Genomic DNA, 22,936 nt, shown 5'->3' with positions numbered 1-22,936 from the left:
AGGGGAAGGAAAAAATGTTAAAAAAAAAAAAAAAAAAAAAAACAAACAAAACAAAACTGGAGATGGCATTAAGCCCTGTGGCCAAATTTCAAACTAATTTATGTATTGTTTATCAATCTAGACCTTTATGAGAAGTAGTAGTTCAACAGTCTTTTTCTAAGCAAGAAGAGAATAACCTTGGCTATTAAACTGCTAAAAAATGCAGTGTATCATATTGTAGGTTAAGAGTACTCTTGGAGAATTTTCATCACGAACATAATAAAGCTAGGTACCCAAATCAAAATAAGTTTGTTTTGTACTGCTCTGCCCAAGTTGATTTCAGCCTTAGCTGTGCTTGACTACTCAAGGAAGTGCAATCAAAATTGAAAAGGCAAAATCAGGGTACCTCTGTTGTGAGTTTATTTTCTTTTGAGTTTCCACCTGTATTGAGTCTTCTTATTTTAAGGAACTGTGATCTTTGTGCTTTTAATTTGTCATCCTAATTTCTTAGGAAACCAATGTGCTCTAGGTGAAAAAGCTTTAACTCTTTGTTTTTGTTTTACTTTTGTCACTATTAAGTGTTAACACAAGAATGTATTTTCTTCTTTTAAGAATCTGACCAGATGCAGGCCAGAAGAAACACTACCTCAAAGAGATGCCGTGGTTATTAACTTAGGAACAGTTAGCTTGTTCATCCTGACTATGCAAATTTTTAAAAGCCTGTATGAATCCTAGTGTAATCCGAGTAAGCCATACTGTGATTTATGACACCTTAATGCAGGGATTTAGATTTTTGCTTGTCTGCCATGGGGCGCCAATTTTAGTAAAGAGTTAGCGGGGGGACACAGCGTAACTTGAGCACTGAATAATTTTGCTGCCACAGATACGGCTAAGCCCTATAAACCTGAACATTCTGTATTTAAATACGGTAAACATTCCCTCTTAAGTTTGCTGTTTAACAAGAGAAAATGTAAGCAGCAAGTATCTGGAGCCCACTCTCTACCAAAGATAACACATAAAACACTCGCATGTGATTTTCTGGGGTCCATATCTGCAGTCTGGTACTAAGGTAAAATACGTCATGTTGATATGAGTGCAAAACATTAAAAACTCCTCCTAAAGACCACCAAAGTGGTCTTGTAAGTTTCTATCAAATCTCCACTGAATACGTATTTTATTTCTGGGACTCCCTTGTATTTATTTTCTTTGGTTTTATTCAAGACTTTGCTATATGACACTTTGAAACACAGACAGCATGTCCAACTTACATATTTTGCTCCCCACATGTTTATCATACCTTCCCTCTGGCATTTTCTATTTCACTAATTCAAGTGGTTACCTAAATGGCTATTTGATTACTTGGGTGTATTTAGTCTTCTCTCATTTGTGCTGCTTGGGGCCTGATTTGTATCGTTTGAAGTAATGAGTTCTTTTGATTGATTATTATGAGGTTTTTAACTGAAAATGCATGATGTCTTTTACAGTAGCATAGAGTGAAAGTCCAGAACACCTCTGAAAAATGAGTTTGTCTTTGCAGTTGCTTGGGAGAAGTCTTTGAATATAGTGTGCTCGATTTTGCTTATGCCGATGTAAGTCTGGAATAATTTAGGGTAGCTCTCTAGACAGAGAAAAATGGAAGAGAAAAAACAATTGTATTTGTAAAGGAGATTGACTAGAAAGAGACAAATCAGGATGCAGCAAATGGAGGCACAGCTCCATTTTGGTAAACATTATGCAATGACCTTGCTTCTGTTTATGCTTGGTTGGACTTAGATTCTGGAAGTCCTGTGAACCACATGCTGTGGCTGTTGTTCAGTGACACCTTACTCCTCCAGTAGTCTCAGAGTGGGCTATTTGGGGTGTGAGGAACCAAACAAGATGGGTAAGAATAGCATCTGCCCTTATATAAATGCCAACTGCTGCCACTTTTGATTGCGTTTATCTCTATAGGCAGTGTCGCTGGGCCGTGTTCATCTGCCGTCCTGCCAGTTTCCTTCAGACACAGCCCAGCTCATCTCCTGTGACTCAGGGTGGTAGCCTGGGGTCAGCTCAGCAGTGCTGGGTAGGACAGACCCCAGCTTTTTAAGCTGCATCCTGGGGAGCTGCTCTGCTGGCTGGCATTCAAGGATGCTGGCACAGCTGGTGTCTCACTCAGGGCAGGGAAACAGAGTGTGGTCTTTCCTGACTGTTTGTCAACCACAGTATAGCCCTGCTGCCCTCAAAGGGAGGGTTGAGGGTGCAGAGAGGCTCTTGATGGCAACAACATAGAAGCAAAGGTATGGAAATCCTGGCCAGAATAAAGGAAGAAGCAAAAATACAGGGAAAGCTGTGGTCAGAGGGCACTATAAAAAAAGCCAGATGCCAATTCAGAACTCTGATAACACAGTTTAGACCTTACAAGTCTGTAAGTGTAGGCAGCCTGTTGGGCTTTTGCACTAGGTTGTCAGTCTTTTCTGACTTTGTCATTTCTGCTGCAAACATAATTCACACTGTGGTTTGCTCTGGAACAAACCAGCAAAGTCACTTGGTGGGAAGCCTAGATATCAACTAGATTATCCCTGCTCAGAAATAATCCAGGCTGTACTGCAGTCTAGTGTGGATCTGTACCAGATCTGCTTTGGTTACCTAAACACGGCCTAGAAGACCATACAACCTTCCAGACTTGTTAGGAGAAGCACATATGTTGTAAGGGCCCATCTAGGTAGAAGGAGAGCTCTTGCACCAGTATGGTCCAATAAAATGTAGTGTGAATGTCAACTCCTTGTGAAAAGGGCTGTGAGGCTGGAACAGAACGACTGTGAGCTGTTCTGCACACCTTGTAGGAGCTCTCGGACGTGACTGCTGAACACAGTACAGATATAGTCTGAGAGACCATGTGCTTTCTGTGACTGATGTCTGCAACAGCTGTTTTGCTAAATTTATGCAATTTAAGAATTAATAAAGAAAGTCTCCATGAAGAGGGAACCATAGGCAGATCCCTAAAGAAGGTCTGCCTCATCTTCCACAAGAGTGAGGTAGGAATGACCTTAGGTTTCAGTCAGTTTCTTGACTGGAGTCTTCTTGACTGTGATCTGACCATGTACACTAATCTCTTCCCAATTTTTTTAATTCCACTTTCTGAAGAGAGCTAGGCAGCACCACTCTTTATTTCTGGAAGGGGCTTTGGTGAGCTAGTGCAGTGGGCATAGATTAATGGCTTGGTAAGAGGTGCAAAAATGAAAAGCCCACTTTGCTTCTAAGCGGGTGATGTTAGCCATTGAACATCAGCATCAGTAGGACAGGCTGAATTTGTACTTGCTTTTTATGTTTTCTTCCAGCCACGGCTGTGAGGTTGCATTGACATGGGGCAGCACAGAGAATAGGAAATAGGTTACACTTGAAGGCCGTTTTCCAGTCAAGGAAACTTGTGGATATATAGAAAATTCTTGTCTCCTAGTACAAACATCCATGTAGCCAAGCCAGCAAATCTGATTTGCTTATCCACTCTGACAGTGAGAGTCGTGTGGAGCCAAGCACGCTTTGTGGGTTACTTATATTTCATCTGTAACTCATATCAAATCCTGGAAGAACTGGTTGCATACCTGCTGGGAGTGAGCTTGTTTGGCTATTTTTTTTGTTTGGGTGGTGGGTGTTTGTAAATCTTGGATAGTTGCAGCCTTTGAGAAAGGATATTCTCCTTTGGGCTGACATCAAGAAATTCGCAGAACAGTGGAGGAGAGTTTTGGTAGTTAAGTGTTTGTTCTGTGTGCAACAAATCTGGAAATAAGTGACCACAGGCTTGAGTTGAAAGTTTACTCATGGGTGAGTAAGTTTCATGAGTTCATGTTGTTTCTTGGTGGATATGTTTCCACGTTTTGGAACGGCTACTCATGATGGCACTTCTTTAGCCTGTCTAAACAGGTAAGTCAGTAAGGCCCTGTAATTTTCAGCATAGAACTTGAGATGATAGGTGTGAGTTTGGACAGTTTGGTGCGATAACAGAAGAGAGCTGAAAATGCAATATCCTTGCCCTTTCCAGAAATCACTGTAAGCTTTGTAAGGTGTAATTTTTAGTGAAGTTAGCAAAAGGTTTGCAGGATCATTTCTATTCTCATTGCTATAAATACCACTTTATTTACAGAAAATAATACTTTTGCGTCTCCTGATAAGGAAAAAACATGATCTAAAGAAGAAACACACAAATAATAAAAGGAGCAGCATATCAACTTGTTTAGATTTCCTCTTCCTGCTTGTTATGCTGCTGGTTCTGATATGGAAATATTCATTCATATTAAATTGTAACATCGGTGTCACTATTTAAAAGACTTTTTTTCCTAATGTAATAATCAAACCTTCAAAATTTATTTCCGACAGTGAAGGATATTCAGTGTGTTTTCTTCTGCCTTATTCTGTATCAGGTTTTTAATTTTCTTCTTATCCCTTAAATACGTTGCCCCAGAATTTAGTGAGAGAAACTGGGGTTTAGCACATAAGTTGCAGTTCTTCTGTGCTAGTGCCTTCATACTTAGACCACCTTAAGTTAGATCTCCACTGGGTTTTACGTTGCTTAGGTTGTAACCTGATAGTAACAAAGAGAGGGGAAAACAGTGTAGCGTGTTACTGAGCTTTGCTTGAGGTGGTAGGAGAAAAAGCAGCATAAAAAAGTTGAGCTCATGGGAAATAATAGGCTGTCAGAGGAATGGGGGAAGTTCCATTGTGATGGACTGTATGTGATGGGCAGTTTGACTTGCTAAATGATTGATTGGGCAGAGCAGAAGGAAGATGCCATGAACATGCCTGTCTGTGTCAAGCACTACTTTTGAAAGGCAGTGCATGTTATTCTTATTGCAACCTTTGTTGACCCAGAAGTTGGCAGAGCAGGAGAGATACAAGCTGGCTGAGAGCTCTGCAACAGCTTTCAAGTAGGTTCCTGGTCTAACAGTAACTTTCAAACCAATCTCTTTTTAATTGTTGTTTTCCAAACTAGGGGTAGAAGTATGGAGTCCTGTGCATGTGTTCAAAAACAATTCCTCGATGCTTTTTTTTTTTTTAACCAGTGAAACTATCTGTGACCTGGTCAATGAGGACTAAGATGCATTTTGAGCTACCAGTTCAAGCAGAGCTACAAGAATAGCAACTTGATTATTTTTTTTTTCTTTTTATCCTCCCCTTCCCCCCTGCTGCCACTTTTAGAGAAGGAAGAGGTACATTTTTCCTTTTTCATCCTCAAATTTGATGTATTGGGGGTTTCCATGCTTTCAGTGATCTTTAAAGCATAAGTACATCCTCTGAAGGTACATTCTGAATCAAGACCCTTTTGTAAGGAAACGCCAATTTTGGTTGTGCCAGCTTAGTTTCAAAGATAGTTTCACTTTTGGTTTCCCAGATCTTTCTGATTTCTGTAAGCTTTTCTGCAAGTGCTTTCCAGCATGTCTTTCCAGTCTTGTCTTCTGTAGTGATACTAGGAGGGGAGGGGCTAGTGGTCTGAGCTCCAGTATTGAGAGAGGGTCTGACACAGCATGTGAGTCTTGTATCAGGACGTGAAATGACACCTCTTCTGAAGACGTTCAGGAAGCCCTTACTAAAACTAAAGCAAAAATAAATAGTGATACATCCTCCCCCTTGGCCTTCCCTTTCCCACCTTGGGCTGGTTGCCATTTCAGGGACGAGGAGTGAATGAGGTTCTGCCAACACCACTGGTAGCCGTGTGGTAGGCGGTTGTTTCTGCAGCCTCCTTTCAAGAGGATCAGGTTGGCAGCACCTGCTGCTTTAACCTCAGTACTTGGAGTGTCTTCTGAAGCGGTTTTGTCAGCACCTGTCCCACTCCTCATCTGCTGAGGCTTTCCTGTCTTCAGTCTCCTTGGGCTCCTTCTCTAATAGAAGAATGAGCTTGGTGCAAGAATCACCTGTTTTTTCTTTAGCAGCACTCTTAAGTGGAGATACACTCTGCTTGGGACATGCTGATACCACCTGCCTTTACTAGGGGTTGTGAAGGAAAGACTGAAAATAATGCCTGTGGTGTTTTCAGTGGAGTAAATCTGCCTGGGAGGTAGTACCAGAGGTTGCTTCTGTGCTTCGGTAGGCTCAGTGATAAATAAATTCTATTGGAAGGATTTGTCTATAAGGAAAGTAAAATGACATAGCTGCTCACTAAAACCAGCCAACAATTTCTTCAGTCAGCTGTCTTTTACTTCCCTGAGCCAGCATTTGATTACTGTTGACTATTTAGATTTAAAGAGTTATGTTTTCTTAAGTGTACCTGTAATTTTTAGTACTAACATTCTCATGCTGTTGTAGAGAGCTGCTTTCTGATTAATTTCATTTTTACGTGCAGTGGAAGTAGAAAAGGCTTTAATTAACAGCACTGTAGCTTTTTGTTTTTTTAAACATGGTTGTACTGTAAACTCTCCTGCAAGTGTCTCAGGGCAGTCCAGCTCTTTATCCATTAACATACTGTGTAAAATAGCTGCACAGCGAGCTGCAGTCAGCCTGTCTTCTGTGACAGAAATGTATTTGGCGACGAGTTCTTCCGCGGTAAAGGAGACAGCTGTCAGTGCTGGCCTTTTCACTATTGCGACTGAGTAGGTCTGGTACGTAAAAGTGCAGGCATTAGAAATGCAGCAGAGGAATTGGCAGCTACCTCTAGCAGGAAGTTTTTAAGTCTTCTGTGTGCTAGAATAGCATTAACTAAAATACCTTACTCTATAAAATGTCAATGCGGTCCCTTTGTCCAGAACATGCAGCTTTGTTCTTTACGTATTTCTTTCAAATGAATGCTGTCTGTGTCCAAAATAATTTTTACAAAGCTTTCTTCTATTGCTGTTTCAGACTACACTGGCACACATCATAGCCAACAGCAGCAAAAAGAACGGCACGAGGTTTGTGACACTGTCAGCCACAAGTGCCAAGACAAATGATGTTCGAGATGTCATCAGCCAAGCCCAGAATGAAAAAAGACTCTTCAAGAGAAAAACCATCCTCTTTATTGATGAGATCCATCGTTTCAATAAATCTCAGCAGGTACTGTATTACACTGCTTTTTGGAAAAAGCCTTTGTCAGCACTTCTGTAACATTTCCCCCTTTGCCTTAGGATGATAACTTACTTTAGGCTTTTGATTATAACGTTAATGTTTTTAGTAGATGAATTAGGGAGAAACAAAAATTAAATTTTATAACTTCTCATCAATGTTTACTGATTGTGATTCAAAGTTTTAAATAAACGACTGAGCTATTGTTATAGTTGACTCATTTCTGCAAAGTCCCATTAGTAACATCTGCTGTACATATCTTCATTTAAGCCTCCTCCACAAAGGTAGCATTCTGCATTACCTTTAAAAAGGTCTGGAATATGGATGTGCCTATGGTTTTGTTTAGTTTAATATTGTTCCCTCTTCTTGGTGAGAAAAGAGACCACAGTCATACCATGGAAAGCTTGAATTCTGTACTACAGGTTGCAGTTTCTATATCAAACCATGCTCCAACCTTCCAGTAGTTTTCTGAGCCATCCTACAGAATTATATAGGGAACTGTAGCCCTGAAGATTAGGTCAAAGAGTATTCAGAAGTAGTCTCACTGTTTGTTGTACTTGATACAGCAACTTCGTGGTATTTTACGTTTGCCAAGCAATAAACCAAAGTCACATAAATAAACTAAAAATTTGCAGATTTTTTGACACTTTCTTTCCAGCTGGTAGGGTCATTCTTGGTGCAAGCACAAGTTACTAAAGTGAATAGCCCATAACATGCTGTATGCGTGAAATTGAAGCATTTAGATAGCTGAGCAGATGAGCTGCCATGTCAGGGAGGTTATTTGTCATATCACCAGGGAACCCGAGGACCCAAATACACGAAAAACATAACCTACTCACATGGAATGTTTCAGGTTGTCATTGATTGCGATCAGCTTTTTCTGCTTCCCTCCCATCCTCAGGACACTTTCCTTCCTCACGTCGAGTGTGGGACGGTGACCCTGATAGGAGCAACCACAGAAAACCCTTCCTTCCAAGTCAACGCCGCTCTTCTGAGCCGCTGCCGGGTGATTGTCCTGGAGAAGCTCTCGGTTGAGGCGATGGAGGCGATTCTGATGCGGGCCGTCAGGTCTTTAGGCGTCCGGGTTTTGGGCCAGGGCGACCAGCACGGCAGCTCTGCGACTGGCAGCAGCAGCGAGAGCTCAGAGTGAGTACTTTATGGGCTGCAGGGTGTTAACACACACAGCCCGAGGAATTGACTGCCTGCCAGGGAGAGAATGAAGCAGTTGGGGGGTGGGAAGAGAAACTCTAGCCACTTCTAATAGTAAAGAAAAGAAGTAACAGCATATGGCAGGGGTGGGGGGTGACAGGAGAGAGAGAATTCAAAGCACTGGCTCTCTCCATCCAAAACATAATCTCACCATCTGGATCAGGAGAGAGTTTTATACTTGGATCTGTAGCTCCTGACTCACCCTCCCAGGATATTTAAATCCATTCTGCTGCTGAGGATTTGCTGTGGAAGCTTGTAACTGCGTCTTTGTCATGTCCTAATGTGTGTTACTTCTTGCTACTGGTTGTAAAAGCATCATGTTACCATTAAGTGGTGGATGGGACATGCCCTCTTCAATTAATTTGGAAGGGCTTGACAAAAGTTTGTTGTTTTGTGAGATTTCTTTTTTTAAATAAAATCAGGGAGGATATGTAGAGTAAGTGCTATGGTGTGTTCTGTGATGTGCTGTGGGGAGAGAGGGCTGTTGCTGTGAGGTGTTAATAGATAAACTTTCTTTTTCTCTGCTCCTTGTTGTCCAAGCCAGATACAATCAAATTAAACATTTGGGAGAGTTTCGGGAAAAAAATGAGGTCGGGAAAAAAATGAGGGATGTTATCTGCCTTCTGAAATGGCTACCTGGCAAATAAGAATAATGCTTGGTGCTGTTCTACTTTCATGCAAGTTATTACAGTTCCTTCATGTTGATGCTTGTCTGTACTCCTAGTGAGTTACAGTGTGTTGACATGGAAGTAAGCGGGCAGCTACTCTGTATAAAATTAATGAGAGGAAATCCACTTTGTCTTTTAGCTTTATCACAGAATATAAGCACTAAGAATCGCTAACCTGAATGCTGAGGTCAGGGGAGGGAAAAAGGAAAGCTGTTCCCTTTTTATTTTTAGGGTGCCCTGCCTCATGGCTTACTTGTTTGTAGCTTTAACATACTGTAGTAATGTGAATTTTAGAAGAGAGGGCAGTACTGCATGTCAGCCTTAATGTAATGGCACAGCTGTGGTTGTGACTACACCCTGACTGGGGTTCAGAGACTTTCCTTTCTGTACAGGATTAAAGTACAAGGCATAGTTTCAACTGCAGTTGTTTGGGTTTGGGTTTCGCTAGACTCACCATATCTGTAACCTTCCATTAGCAATGGATGATTTAAACAGCACAGTGTGGTGCTTCATCAAACTGAAAGAAGTCTGGCAGGTAGATTTTCAGACTAGCACAGTTTCAGAAGTCTATCTGTGGAGAGGGAGGGCCCCACTCCAATGGCTAACGTGGGAGCCAAGCATTTAAAAATAAAAAAGGGGCTCAGAATTTAGGAGTATTTGCAGTTGTGCATTAAGTCTCCCTTGTCTTTCCTGCTGCTGTCTGGCTCTGGTCTGTAGTTGATACCTACTGTTGCTGATGAATTTGGTGTTTTTTAAGCAATCCTGTCCCTTACTGTGGTTCCGGTCCTCCTTGCTTCATTGGCCATACCATTTCCTACTCCTTGATTCACTGTCCCTACCATTTCTGCTCCTTCATTTTTTCTCCACCTACTAGTCTGCAAGAGCAGATGCATCTTGTCCTTTACCTCTTCACCTCCCTGCTTCTATGAAGCAGGGCAGTTATTAGATGCAGGCAAGTAACACTGTTTTCATGCTGTCCTGAGGAATAAATGAAAGTCGCCAATTACAGTTGAATTGGTTGTTCACTGTGCTTGCCTTCACTCCAGACTTGGAAAAGGAGCTGTAAGGCAGCATGTGCCCAAATGTGGGGCGTCTACTTTGAAAATGCTGTAGTGATCTAGTCAGAAGGCACAATAAGTGTGTATATTGAATTATTTCATTTCCCATGTGAGTCTCCCTTCCCAAACCACTGAAGTGTACTATGAAGTCCTGCATGTGCTGCTTGGCCTCAGTTTATCAGATGGTCTTGGTATCACATCACTTGTCTGACATGATGGCTGACCTAGATGAGATTTTGAAGAACAGGATGATTCTTTGTGGTCTCTCCTATTACCTTGAAGAATAAGGTGGGGGTGAATCTTCCTTAGTCTTTACAGACGTGTTCTGTGCTCAACAAGAATGCAGCTGTCGCTGAGTGATTCAATAGGTTTCATTGTCTCTGTACTCCATGCACGTGCAGCAGTTATCAAAAGGAAAGTGTACTCTACACAAATCTGTTTAATGAAGTTTTCTTGGTGTTTTTTTCTTCTCTTGCTTCCACCATTGCTGCAGATTTCTGATAAGGTTATGTCACTTGGCTTCCCCTTCATCCCACTGTGGCCTTTTCTTGCTGTAAAGCTGAAATAGAGCGAGCAGGAGATGTTACCTACTGTGGTATCTTTTTACTTGTTACATCATCACGCCCCCAAAGCTTCTCTGACAGTTTTTATATTAGTTACTGGATTTCTTTAGGATAAGGTATGCTTTGTGTTATATTTTCACCATCAAAGTGTGCCTCTAAGGCCTGCAGTAAATTAAGCTGAAACACAGGGGAAGGTGAAAGGAAGAAGCATACTCATGAAGAAGAAAAGTAAGGAGAAGTCAATGTTAAAGATGCTTTATATTACTGAAACTTTGCTTGTGCTTTCTGCAGTTTACACTGTCTCAGTAATAGCTCAAACTGTTCCAGGTGTACACTGATACACTACACTTGTACTGGGTCAGTGATGGAGGAAATGAAATTCTTCTTTTCTTGGCCTTTTATCATTCAACTGCAGCCCTCAGAGTGGTGTCTCTAATTGAAGTCAGACAGGAAACCTGATGGTGGATTAATATATTTGAAGTTAGATAGCACAGGAGGCGCACAGCTGAGGGAAGTGGAAGGATCCCCAGTTTCCTTTTGGCAAGCCCAGACATCAGGCAGTTCAGCTTGTTAGTGGCTGTGTTACACGTACTGACAGGTTTTGGATTCACTGGTTTGTAAATCACAATGAAGGTTTGGGTTGTCAATGTTCAGTAGTTTTTTGAGAAGTATTCCCTCTTTGGAACATCTGTCCAATATCCTTGTAGGAAATAGAGTTTCTGGAATGTGAGGCGACATTCCAAGACAATGCTGTAAGGCAGTGAGCAATGCATTATCATACTGCAGTATTTCAGATGAGGAACTGTATTTGCCTGTAAAAATATTGCAGTCTGTCAAGGAGTGAGTGTAGGGAGGATAATTGGACTGAGAAAGTAAGAAAGTACTGATGTATATGTGGAAGAGGCAATGGGTACTTTATGTCACGTTCTGCTCAATTATTTTCAAATCTTTTCATCATACAGGTTCTCCTTGCTTGCACTTTCTTATATATTTACTCTCCGATATTGTTTATACCCTCTTGTCATTGGATCAAACACTGCAGTGTTGTACAGGTTTTATGGGTAGTTCATCATACGTTTCATGTTGGTTCTTTGGCACAAACTGTCTAGAGGGTATGGAGATAAGAAGGAATAGGAAGAAGGATTTATTATCCTGTAGTGGTAGTTTTCCATTCCTTAAGCCAGTAAATCACCTTCAGCTCAGTGAGTGATGGATCCTGGGGCATCCCTTTCGGCTTGTTTATGTTTTTGTCTCCAAGTATCATCGGTTACAAGGTACCAACATTAAGCATTGGCACTCAGTGGGTGTTCAGTGTTAATTTTGGAGAGTGGAAAAAAAAATTGCCCATCTGCAAGAGGATCAGGAGCTTGGGAAGAGGTCAGAAAGCGTGGGAGTTACTCTGACTTGCAGTTCTAGGGTGTGCAGAAGTCGGGTAAAGGGGAAGATTGTTGGGCATTTGAGCTTCTGAAGACAGGTCGGGCTTAAAAATGTGAAATACAACAAGTGTCTTTTGGAAGCCAAGGTTTTGAAATAATAGTCCTCCTGATTTTTAAATGAGGCTTTTGCCTAGTGAAGTTAAATCTTCAAAAAAATGGAACTTAAGATTTTTATTCCTCAAAAAAATCACTGAATTCACTTATTCTGAGTATAAAATGCTACTATTTCAAAATACTGAGTGTGAATGGAGCTGAAGTTATGAAACAGGGAAGCATTATGTTATTTCTGATCAATGATTCTCAGCAGTGTGCTGTGCAAACAGCCTGTATGTGGAAATTTTCTCCTTTTAGTCTTGTTCTTTATCATGTCCTGCATATTTTGCTATTGTTGCAGAGAGGGACTGGGTCAGCCTAATACATAATGTATTATTTGGAGCAGAATTTCCATTACCAATATGTTGTGACTTAGATTTCATGATTGCAGTGGAGAAGGCTTTTTCATGTAACCAGATTTTCCATGCTTCTTTGTGTGTATTTGTTTCAATTCCTGTAATACTGATAGCTTGTGATAAGTCAACAGGGCAGGTGGGTCCCTCCAGTGAAATTGAAGAGACAGGAATACAGCTTGGCTTTCTTGCCCAGCTTCTAATTAGCAAATAAATGACAAAAGTGCTCTGAGGCCTCAACTTCATTTGGGACAGACTGTTTTCAGCTTCTTGCAAGTGTAGTACCTGCCTTTTAAGGCTTTCAGTGCTTTCTCTACGCTTGCACTCGCTGAGTGCAGCTGTGGGTATCAGTGTGAGGAAGCCTCAAGCACATGGTCGTCATCTCTGCAAGCAGCAGGAAAAGAGCTTACTCCTTGCAGGTGAAACCTTCTCTTCAGTCTGCCCTGCTGGTGTATCCAAAGTGTTTGCTCAGTGTGCAGCATATTTGGTTTTGTTCCCTGTTGAGGGAGGTGTTAGCAGCAGGATACCTGTTTGTAGTGCTTGCTGGGTTTTTAAAAATAGCTTTTGTTCTCTTTGCTGGCTTCTTTCATTGCATGTAGAAAAATCTGGTGCCCATCTGTAGTGCTCTGTAGGTGAATGTGGCTCCCTGATTTTCAAGGAATTTGATACTTGAGATACTTGACTGAGTAAGTCTCTGTGCTGTTATATTCTTCTGCTTTCCCATTCAAACACAAAGATGTTGTTTGAAACACTGAGGAGAAAGTGTGGTTATTCTGGAGTGCCACTGTGTGTGCATGGTTTTTTTTTTTTCCTTGCTTTATCATATATATGAGAAATAATAAGATATAAATAAAAATATGATGAGATGCATTTGTGTATATAGATAAATTTATCTATATGATTTCTGCTGCCTGCTCTCTGCAGCATGGGTTATGGCCCTAGAAGACATTGGTCAGCCTTCACTTGCAGTGGTGTGGATTAAGATTGCAGCTCTACAAGTTTTTCCCCCTTCTGTGTGGGCATGAGAGGGCTCAAATACTGACTGTTGAAGTTTTGCCAGCACCTACTGTCTTTTTCTTTAGTATGATAAGTGTAAAGTGGGATTGCAAAGAGGAAGAGGACGCAAGTAATGAAAATTAGTGGACACGTGTCTGGGAACCTGGCATTGCCTTTTTATTCACCACTGGTAATAACAGTAATAAATCTTTCTGGTGAATGAAGTGCAGGGCTGTTGAGAATCCTTAATTATTTGGCACACAAGGGCTTCATAAGAAATCACCTCTCACGCCAAGCTCTGTGCGTTAATCCCTGCTGATAGATGTCGCTCTTGATTTTCAGTCCAGTTACTAGAAATGGCTAAGTTAGAGAAGCTACTTAATGACAAGCTTTAATTCCACTAGCTTCTGTTTGCAAATAAAATCTGCCATAAAAAAAACAGCAAACATGTTAGCCGTTCTCTATATAACTAAAGTCTGAGGGTCAAATCCTCCACAGTACTCATGTGAAATGTGCAGAGACCACTTGGTTTGCACATGCCCCAGCAGTGGGGACTGCAGCCCAGCAGATGAAAACCTGGAGTAGGAGCTTGAGGACTTTGTTACTTTCCCAGATTTTTCATAGACTCACTATAAGATCTCAGGAAATCCTTCACCTGCTGTTGCATTTCTCAGCTCTTCCCGTCTTGTTCATTTAGATTGTGTGTTCATTGGAATTTGGCCTTTGTCATGTGTTGGTATAGTCCTGGCACGTTTGGAGTAGTAGGTGGCAGGAGACAGTTGCTTGCAAACACTGGGATACAAAAAACATCTTACTAGAAAGAAAAGGTATCCCAGTGACTAAGCTGTAATACCTGTTACCATTTAAAAAAAAAAAAAGTAGGATGCATAAACACAGTGTAAAGAATCCTTCCAATTGTTGCTTTTTCAAGAACATCTGATAGCAGCCCTTGCTGTTGGTAGTTGGTTCAAAACCTTGTGCCTATTACTTTATACTTCACTGTATTCGCCCATGTGCATTTGGATATGCTTCCTCCCTTTGCATTGTCCTTCCAACAAGGAATTTGAAGTGCTAGCTGTGAAATACTGATGGAGTAAAACCTTGTGAGGTTCAACTGGCTGTGCTAGAATTGTGCTCTGGCAAAACCCTAGCCCTAGTTTCCGTTGAGCTTAATGAAATGAGGAAAAATAGGGGGGGGTTAAATAGATGAAAGTTCCTGCCCTACCTTTTTTGTGTGCAATTGTATTTAACATCCATTGGGGCCCGGGGAAGTGGGGTCAGGTCTCACAGTGTTCTCCCAGGCTTTGCAATGCTTAATCATGACAGAATAAGTTAATAACCAAACTCAAGCCCAGCTGCCTATCAACAAACTTTATAAAGAAATGCCATCTCTGGCATAATACAAAAGGAGAGGAGCGTGATGGGGGCTAAGAGCGTGTTTATTTTGGTTGCAGATTCCCAGTGTACATCGAGGAGAAAGCTCTGAAGACCCTGGCCTACCTTTGTGACGGTGATGCAAGGACTGGACTGAATGGACTCCAGTTAGCAGTTCAGGCCCGATTAGCAGTGGGGAAGACCACTCCTTTGAATATTACCAAAGGTGATTCTGCAGATGGCATTCTGATAACAGAAGAGCATGTGAAGGAAGGGCTACAGCGATCTCACATCCTGTATGACCGAGCAGGTGAGTACCTGATATAGTCTCTGAGATGCAGTCTTCTCAACAGCTGATGGGCTCTATAATTTCTGTTTCTTCTCCCCCTTTCATGCCAGCTGCTCTGGTGAATCAGTGGTCGGACTGAAATTTGGCCTAAAAATTACTTTTCCTTTACAGAGTAGCAGGCTCATCCAGAAATTCTTTCCAAACAGGGTTTCTTCTTACCACTTAGGTATTGTAGGTTAGCTGAAAGATATATTTGCAGCCCTGTGAACAGTTGCACAGTGAAATTATTTGTTCTTTAAGCTTATTAGAATATTGACTTTTAAGAGGGTTGCAATGTAAAGAGGGAGAAGTAATTTGATGAGGAGATTTGTTCTTGGAGGGTTGGAAATCTTCCATTGCACTTTTGCTCCTTTGAAAGTCTTGGAAGTGCTCACATTCACAACAATATGTTATGTGAAAACCTGAGCAGTTGACTTTATTTTTAGAGTTGCTTTTTAAGGTAATGAATTTTGTAGCTTGCTTAGGGCAGGTCACATAAATCTAATTGCAATTAAGGCTTTCTAATATGATAACCTCTCTTGCTAAGTTTGTGACTTGGCAATGTTAGGCATCACAGTAGTTGGCCACTATTCCATTTTATGTGAGAGGGTTAAAAAATCGGAGCGAATATTAGAGATCAGGTGAATCCACTTGAACTCATACACTTGTTCTTTGGCAATACTTCAGTTACTGTGCAGTATAGGATCAAATGATTATGCCAATCAGTATTTGAAGAACTGATCAATTTTTGTTTTCCCACTCTTATCTGATATCCTTAATTAAGTGTCACTGCTCCAAATGTGTGATGAGGAATTTTTTGAGGTTCTTTGTAATGTATATGCCTGCTTGCAGCATTCTTGCTACAAAGAGGAAACGAAGGCTCATTGTCAGGAAGAAGTCAGCTGGGCGGATACTGATATGGTGGCAGCTGAGAAGTGAAGGGAGATGCGGGGAGGGAGAAGAAAAATTTTATGATGTCGGTGGCAGGAAGAAGTCATGAGCAGGAGGAAGCAGAAAATCTGACCAGTTTACTGGTGTGAGTCACTTTCACTGTCTGTGTCCCTTGTGTGTTTGCTGTCGCCTTGTGGACACTGTCACACACAACTCTTGCCTGTGTCCATTTCCCCAGCCCTCCTATGCCCATTTGCTCTGTTAGAGATGGCACAGAGTGCCTCTTCCTGAGGCTTGCATCAAATCTAGGTAGCATGTGTCAGCCCCTTCTCCATGACAGAAATCCTTTGAGCTCTGCCTAGGTGTTTTCTTTTGGTCAGAGATTTTCAGAGAAGGGTGAGCACAGTGAAAATTTTGTTTTTCTTGATTGTAAGAATGCCAAGGAGCCTGCCACAAATACTGTCACAGCAGCAGGGTGCCCAAGTACATGCCTTTACAAAATTTCTCCCTTCTGTGAAGTAGTTTGTGTCTCAGTTGACCACTTTTGTCCATAGTAGAGATAGCTATTTGTCCTTTTATATACAAAGGGCTTCTGGATAGAGGCTACTATATTAATAAAGATTTTTTTGTAGCATGTTTTAGATAATATTTTTTTGAATCACAGTTGTGGTGGTGAAGTCTACAGTCCTCTAATATAAAGTGCTTCAGCCTTATAAAGTGTATGGACACGTTCATGCAGAAAGCACCAATTAATGAATTAGTGTTAATAGTTGTGTAAATATGGACTTCTGATTTTACATCATTATATTTTGTCACCTTCTGCAAAATTTGACAAATAGATGTAGTTGGGCATTCTTTTATGTACTTTCACCAAGTAGTTGAAGAAGGAAATAATTCGTAATCCAGTCATGAGGCTATTGTTCTGATCTTTGTGCCATCATGTGAAGACAAGATCTTTGTGCAGATAATCTATGCATTTTAGCTGGAAGAACAAAGAAACAGCTCTAGTCAAATTTCACTGCCAGCAGCTGCCTGCAGCCCTTGCAGTGTGAGAGGAAACAAACTATTTAGTCCTATTTTAGCTTTTAATTGCAGTTTTAAAAATTTTTATTTTGAGAAAATGATGCAGCAACTAAATTAATTAAAGCTTAAATGCAGATGGACAGTGACTAGATGTTTAAGATAAAGCTGTTGTCTCTTCTTCCTCTTATGTATTGTGTCTCTCTGCTAACACTGATTTAATAGCAAATGCCAAAGATAAATATCAGAATAATTGTAGGATTTTGTCTTGTTGTTTATGTGGTAACATAACTTCAGTGATGGTAAAGATTGGGAGTGTGCTAAATTGAAGTTAATTTATTTTGTAATCTGGATCACGGTTGTTCCTTCCCCTTCTGTAGAGGAGAAAAGAGAAGGTGTCTCACACCTTAATCTTTTTTGCCAGCTTTATTGTTTTCTGCTGGACCAGAACGAGAAGTCTTTTTATCCATGCTGTTGCTCTAGTCTTTCTTCCAAAGCTTTCTTCTGTCCTTTATTGATGGGCAATTGATATGGCAGAAACAATGTGAGCTGGGGACTTTGATATTACTTCTGCCTACTACCTTATAAATAGGGATTGCTTAAGAAGTCCAGATATTAATTATGTTCAGTGAACGAGGTCTTTCCCTGCCTTCTGCCAATCAGGCTTTAGACAAATCAGAATCTTAAATTAGCTGGAAGACTCTTCAGGGGCATAAATCAGAAAGATTTATGCATCTGTATACACTAGACCTCCTGTCCTCCCTAAAGCTTCTTGTGTAGTATCTTGTTTCTCACCAGAAGGGTATTTAACTTTGTGGGAACTGCACAGAGCAAATGTATTTTGATTCCAAAAACTCTTTAGAGTTTTGATTTCAAGAGGCATCTGGGATGCAGAACAACAGTGATAGATGAGTTGGCATGTGTCTGTCTCAACTGAATTGATAAATCCAAAATCTGTATGTTGGCTAACCAGCCCGAGAGACAGAGCTAATAAATAAAGCTCTGTAAAAAGTTCTTTAATTCTTCTATAATTTTTTAATTTTTTTCAAAGTGCTTCTAGTAATTGACATAGAATATATATAAACTGTATTTTTTAAAAAGAAAAATAAAACTTCTTTGTCCAATGTATTTTGCCTTTAATTGAAACTGCATTGAAAGTACAACTGCACATTTTTCCTGAAGTCCAAGTCTGGTGTATAAGTATGGTCATCATTTTTATGACTCAGTCACCAATGTTCACTTTGTGGGGAAGAAGATAAAGGGAGAAAACTGTCCCCTTTCTCAGCCTATGTAGTCTGAAGTCACTTGCAGGTATGTGTCTCTAGTCCCAGCTGATCTCCTGGATTCCTTCTGCCTCTCCAGCTGGTATCCCCTAGTATGACACTTTACAGTGACCCAAACAGTGTGTAAAAGCACTCCAGGAAAAAAATAATCTGGGCGAGTGCAACCTCCAGAGATAGCCAAAGGCCACCTTCCTTACTTTAAAGAGACCAAGGGATGCCTCTTTCAAGAGGACAGCGCGAGTTCAGCTGCTTGGCTTTACTGCTACTAACTCAAGTGTTGTGACGGAGCACAGACAGGCTGTTTGTGTTGGCAGGAGCAATGACCACATACCACAGGGCTCTTTGTGTGGAGGCCTCGCAAAAATAGCTGTCGTCTGGCCTGCGTACGCCAGCAGCATTCCCCCCAGAACCAGGCTGCAGCCTGAACAGTGACGCAGGAAGATGGACCCAGTTTCTGACCTGGGAGGTGAAGGCCTCGCTGGCTATGAAAGGAGTGATTGCAGCTGTATGGGGGCTTTGGTTTTCAAACTCAGGCACGCAGCCTTTTATTTTGCAGGGCCTACAAGTGACAGGGATGTGTGCCGATATGGCCCTCGGGCTGTAAATCCTTTTAGCCGTAGGAAGAAGAGAAGTATTAACAGATGGCTGTGCATGCAGCCAGTTGCCTTTATAATACATACTTAGCTGAGAGCCAAGGAATGCCAAGCATTTTGAAAAATAAAAAAAGGCAGATTATGTGGAAAGATTAACGACAATATTGCAGCAAAATACTCTTACAAGTTTGATTAAAAGAAATGCATAAAAATCAAAACCAGCTGCACAGAGGAAAAATTGCAAGCAGGAAGGGTCCCATTCAGTGTTTGTAATGTTAAAAATAGAGGGTCAACTGTAGCCCTGAAAGATCTGTGGAGTGGCTTTGTTTCCCCTTGTAGTCCGTAGCTAATCTTATGTTAAAAAAAAAATTCCTTGTAATTCGTTCAGTCTTCCCCACTGAACTCATCATTTCCTAGGAGTTTTCCAGGGTTGTGTGCTGTGATCCTATTTCCTCCAGATTGTATAATATACCATCATTGTATATCCACAGCAGCATTTCCTTTTTTTTTTGCTACAAAATGCAGTAAGCTCATGTTTCATTTACTGCACACTTTATTTTCAAGTTTTAGTTGATGTGAAACTTCTTTCTCTAAAATATCACTAATGTGTAGTACTGGATTTCTCTGTTTCTTCTGTGGTCTTCTCAAAGCTCTGTGTGTCCAAAAGCAGTGGTTTGTAGATGCTCATACTTTACTCCTTGTCAATTAGGAGATATTGATATAAAGTGTTCTTCCTAACTGCTTAAAATATCCATATGTTTTTTCTTCTGAAGCAAGGTTCATTAGGGTACCAAATCCAAACTGTTTGCCTTGCAGTGTTTAAAAAAAACCCACCCTCCTTTTTATCTGCAGTTGCTCTGTTATGCGTATGTTTTTAGTGGAATGATGCATGTGGCAAAGCATGAAGATGTTGAAAACATTTAATGAACACCATAATAACATACACATAGAAAGAGTTTGAGAAGGCAGGCTATGTTAATCTGCTGTGATCTAGTATATATTATGTTCCCTTAAATACATTTAACTTTATTTCTGCCTAACAGCTTTGTGTATCTCTTCTCCCACATTCTAACTAGGAGAAGAACATTACAATTGCATCTCTGCCCTGCATAAGTCTATGAGAGGCTCAGACGAAAACGCTTCCCTTTACTGGCTTGCTCGAATGCTTGAAGGTGGTGAGGATCCACTCTATGTGGCAAGGAGGCTGGTGAGGTTTGCAAGTGAAGATATAGGTCAGTATTTGCAGTATTTCATGTTGGAATATTATGTTGAATGAAGATATGCCAGGCTTCAGGTTTCCAAAAATTGGTGTTTGAGGAAAAAAACCGACCCTGAAACTGCTGTATGCAAAATAAGTGCAAAACACTGAAATGCTCCACAACCAACAAAAACTTTGTATATGCAGACAGAGACCTGCTTATGTGGTGTCATTGTGATGATTGCCTATTGCAGGAGAAAGAAATATTTTTGAGGTCAGGTTTTTTCAGTGTATTAATGTGGATTCTTTTAAACTCTGGTGATTGTAGGTTACCAGTAAACTTGTGACACAGAGAATGTGTATTTCAGGGATGTCTGCTTTTTTAGTGACTGTGGAAGGTGATCACCTACTCTGAGTTGCAAACCTCAGATTTGATAGCTGCCTCCCTAGTGTAAGGCATCTTGATTGACTTATCCAAAGTAACAGCTGCAACAACACATGGAGCACATATGTGATGGGAGAAGAGTTATGAGATCTGGGGAAGCTATGTCTATGTAGCAACATTTCCCCATTTCTTTCTCAGTTCCAAAATGTAAGTGAATCGTACACGGGCAACTACTGCTCAGGCTGCCACCGTGTGGCAACAGATTTAGTCTGTAAATCATACCCACAATTTAGACCTTTCTTTTTGGGGGGAGACAGAAGAAGGAAGGCTGTGGATGGAGGCAGTATGTCTTATGTACCACAAAGTATTGTACCAGAGGTTCCAACATCTGAGAACGCAACTTTGAAATGTTCATGGATCACCTTCTGTCTTACAGGAAGGGAAAACAAGAAATTAAAAAAAAAAGGAGAGATGGTCACTAAAGTAAACTGACTAACCTGCTTTTATCTGATCCCTTTTTGTAGGGCTGGCAGACCCTTTGGCTTTAACACAAGCAGTTGCTGCTTATCAAGGCTGCCACTTCATTGGAATGCCAGAATGTGAGGTAAGGATTCATTAAGTCACTGATTTGAAAGTACTGAAAACCGTAAAACCTATCTATAATTATAAAAAGAAATGGAGATTGCAAGGACAAGGCAAATTCAGTTACTTGTTCATTCAGCATGCCCTTTCTTTGACAAGTGAGAGCATCGTAGCTCTTAAAATAGATATTGTAGTTTGAAATAAAATTCACTGCATATTTCTTGTTAAGATATGGTATGTGAACTAATGTCACTTTGTCCATTTTTTTTCTCTCTGTTCTAAATAAAATAATATATTCTGATATTCTAAAGTAGCTACTCCTTTCTAGTAGTGAAAATCATGAAGAGCTGTGTTACTGTTAAATAATAATACTCGTACCGTAGTAGTAGATAGTAGAGTGACTATCCCTGTCACTCTGCACAAACAACCTGAATAACAGACCTTTTACCAAAGAGCTTAAAAGAAGTCATTTAACGTTTTTCCTTTTTCTTGTTTTCAGGTCATTCTAGCACAATGTGTGGTGTACTTTGCCAGAGCACCAAAGTCTATCGAGGTGTACAGGGCGTATGGCAATGTCAAAGAATGTCTGAGGATGCACACGGGACCTCTGCCGCCTGTTCCGCTGCACCTGAGGAACGCCCCAACGAGGCTCATGAAGAACTTGGGCTATGGTAAAGGCTATAAATATAACCCCATGTACAAGGAACCCGTAGAGCAGGACTACCTGCCAGAAGAGTTGAAAGGAACAGACTTCTTCAAGGAACGAAAAACGTGACTGCCTTGGAATGGGTTTTGATTTTATGACTCGTACATTTGTACTGGGATGGAAATTGCCCTTACAGTTTCAGCCGTCTGTTACTGTGGTTGAAAGTATTAAGCCACTGAGCCTTTGGGATGCTTTCTTATCCTTCTGGTTTTATTGCTGTTACCCTGAAGGGGTTTTGTAAAGAATTGCAATTAGGCAGTGTAGAAATGCAAAAACAAATTTTATCAGTTTAGTGCTGTTACTCTCTGTTTCAAATGAAACAGAGAAGAAATGAGAGACCTCTTTCTGGTTCTTGCTGTGAGACAAGGTATGTTATTGTGTTGATTTTTAAAATCAGCATCTATTTCAGATTTTGAGAATGTTTGTTTATTTTCTGGAAAAATAGTAAATTGTACACCCTCCTGCTAAAATATGGTAAACAAAATAGAATTACAGTGTAATTCTTGCTCTTATGATATTTCAGAGACTAATTTTGTACAACAACATTTATTAAACCAATAAAGTTGTTAAAAATAGTGTCTATGCATTTGTTTAAATATTCTTATGGCAGCAACGTGGTTTTGAAAGTGTGAGGTTCCTTTATCATCCCAACTTTCCAAAGAAAGTTTAAATCATTTTGGAAGTAGAATAGTCATGAAAATAGCTGAATTATGTTAGTTTTTTAAGTTGTATTGCTTAAAAATTTTTATTGTGTGAGGACATCTTGGGAAGTGCTTTTGGAAAGGAGACTCTTGGTAGTGAAACACGCTTATGTATTTCCAGTTGTGCTTCAGGAATTCCAATAGCTTTGAAATGGAAAGTGAAGAGACACAAATTGACTTCCTGCTGTTAGAATAGAGAGTTTGGCTTCCTCTTCCTGCTGAAAATGTATCCGTGTCCAAGATTGCTGTTGACTGAACATTTCAGTAAGTGGAACGTACGGTCATGGCAGTGTCCGTGATGTTGACAACATTCCTTCACTTAAGTGCTGATTATTTTTCTTCTCCTCAATCCTCCTGAAGTGTGTGGTGGTCCAGTGTGCTGAAAAGCCAGCAACTGTGAAAACAGCACATGACTGTGCTAACTAGCAGTTGGGTAGCAGAAGCGGACCGTGTTTGGCTATCTATTACAGCAGATAATTAGTGAAGATTTCCATTACTGAAATGCTGAGGAG

At 40.6% G+C, this 22,936-nt stretch overlaps 1 protein-coding gene across 1 annotated transcript in view; it reads left to right on the top strand.

Moving 5' to 3' along the window:
* Positions 1 to 22,299, top strand: part of WRNIP1 (Werner helicase interacting protein 1) — a 26,322-nt gene extending 4,023 nt beyond the window's left edge. The window contains exons 2-7 of the mRNA XM_014940735.1: positions 6,787 to 6,978; positions 7,889 to 8,133; positions 14,818 to 15,047; positions 19,929 to 20,084; positions 20,960 to 21,039; positions 21,517 to 22,299. Of these exons, the coding sequence (XP_014796221.1) occupies positions 6,787 to 6,978; positions 7,889 to 8,133; positions 14,818 to 15,047; positions 19,929 to 20,084; positions 20,960 to 21,039; positions 21,517 to 21,792 (1,179 nt within the window). The 3' untranslated portion in view covers positions 21,793 to 22,299. The remainder of the gene's footprint in view (positions 1 to 6,786; positions 6,979 to 7,888; positions 8,134 to 14,817; positions 15,048 to 19,928; positions 20,085 to 20,959; positions 21,040 to 21,516) is intronic.
* Positions 22,300 to 22,936: the final 637 nt, after the last annotated feature.

This window comes from Calidris pugnax, unplaced genomic scaffold, assembly GCF_001431845.1.
Source record: "Calidris pugnax isolate Ruff unplaced genomic scaffold, ASM143184v1 scaffold8, whole genome shotgun sequence".
Classification (NCBI taxonomy): Eukaryota; Metazoa; Chordata; class Aves; order Charadriiformes; family Scolopacidae; genus Calidris; species Calidris pugnax.
The sequence above is the reverse complement of the archived record's forward strand: the minus strand, read 5'-3'. Positions and strand labels throughout refer to the sequence as shown.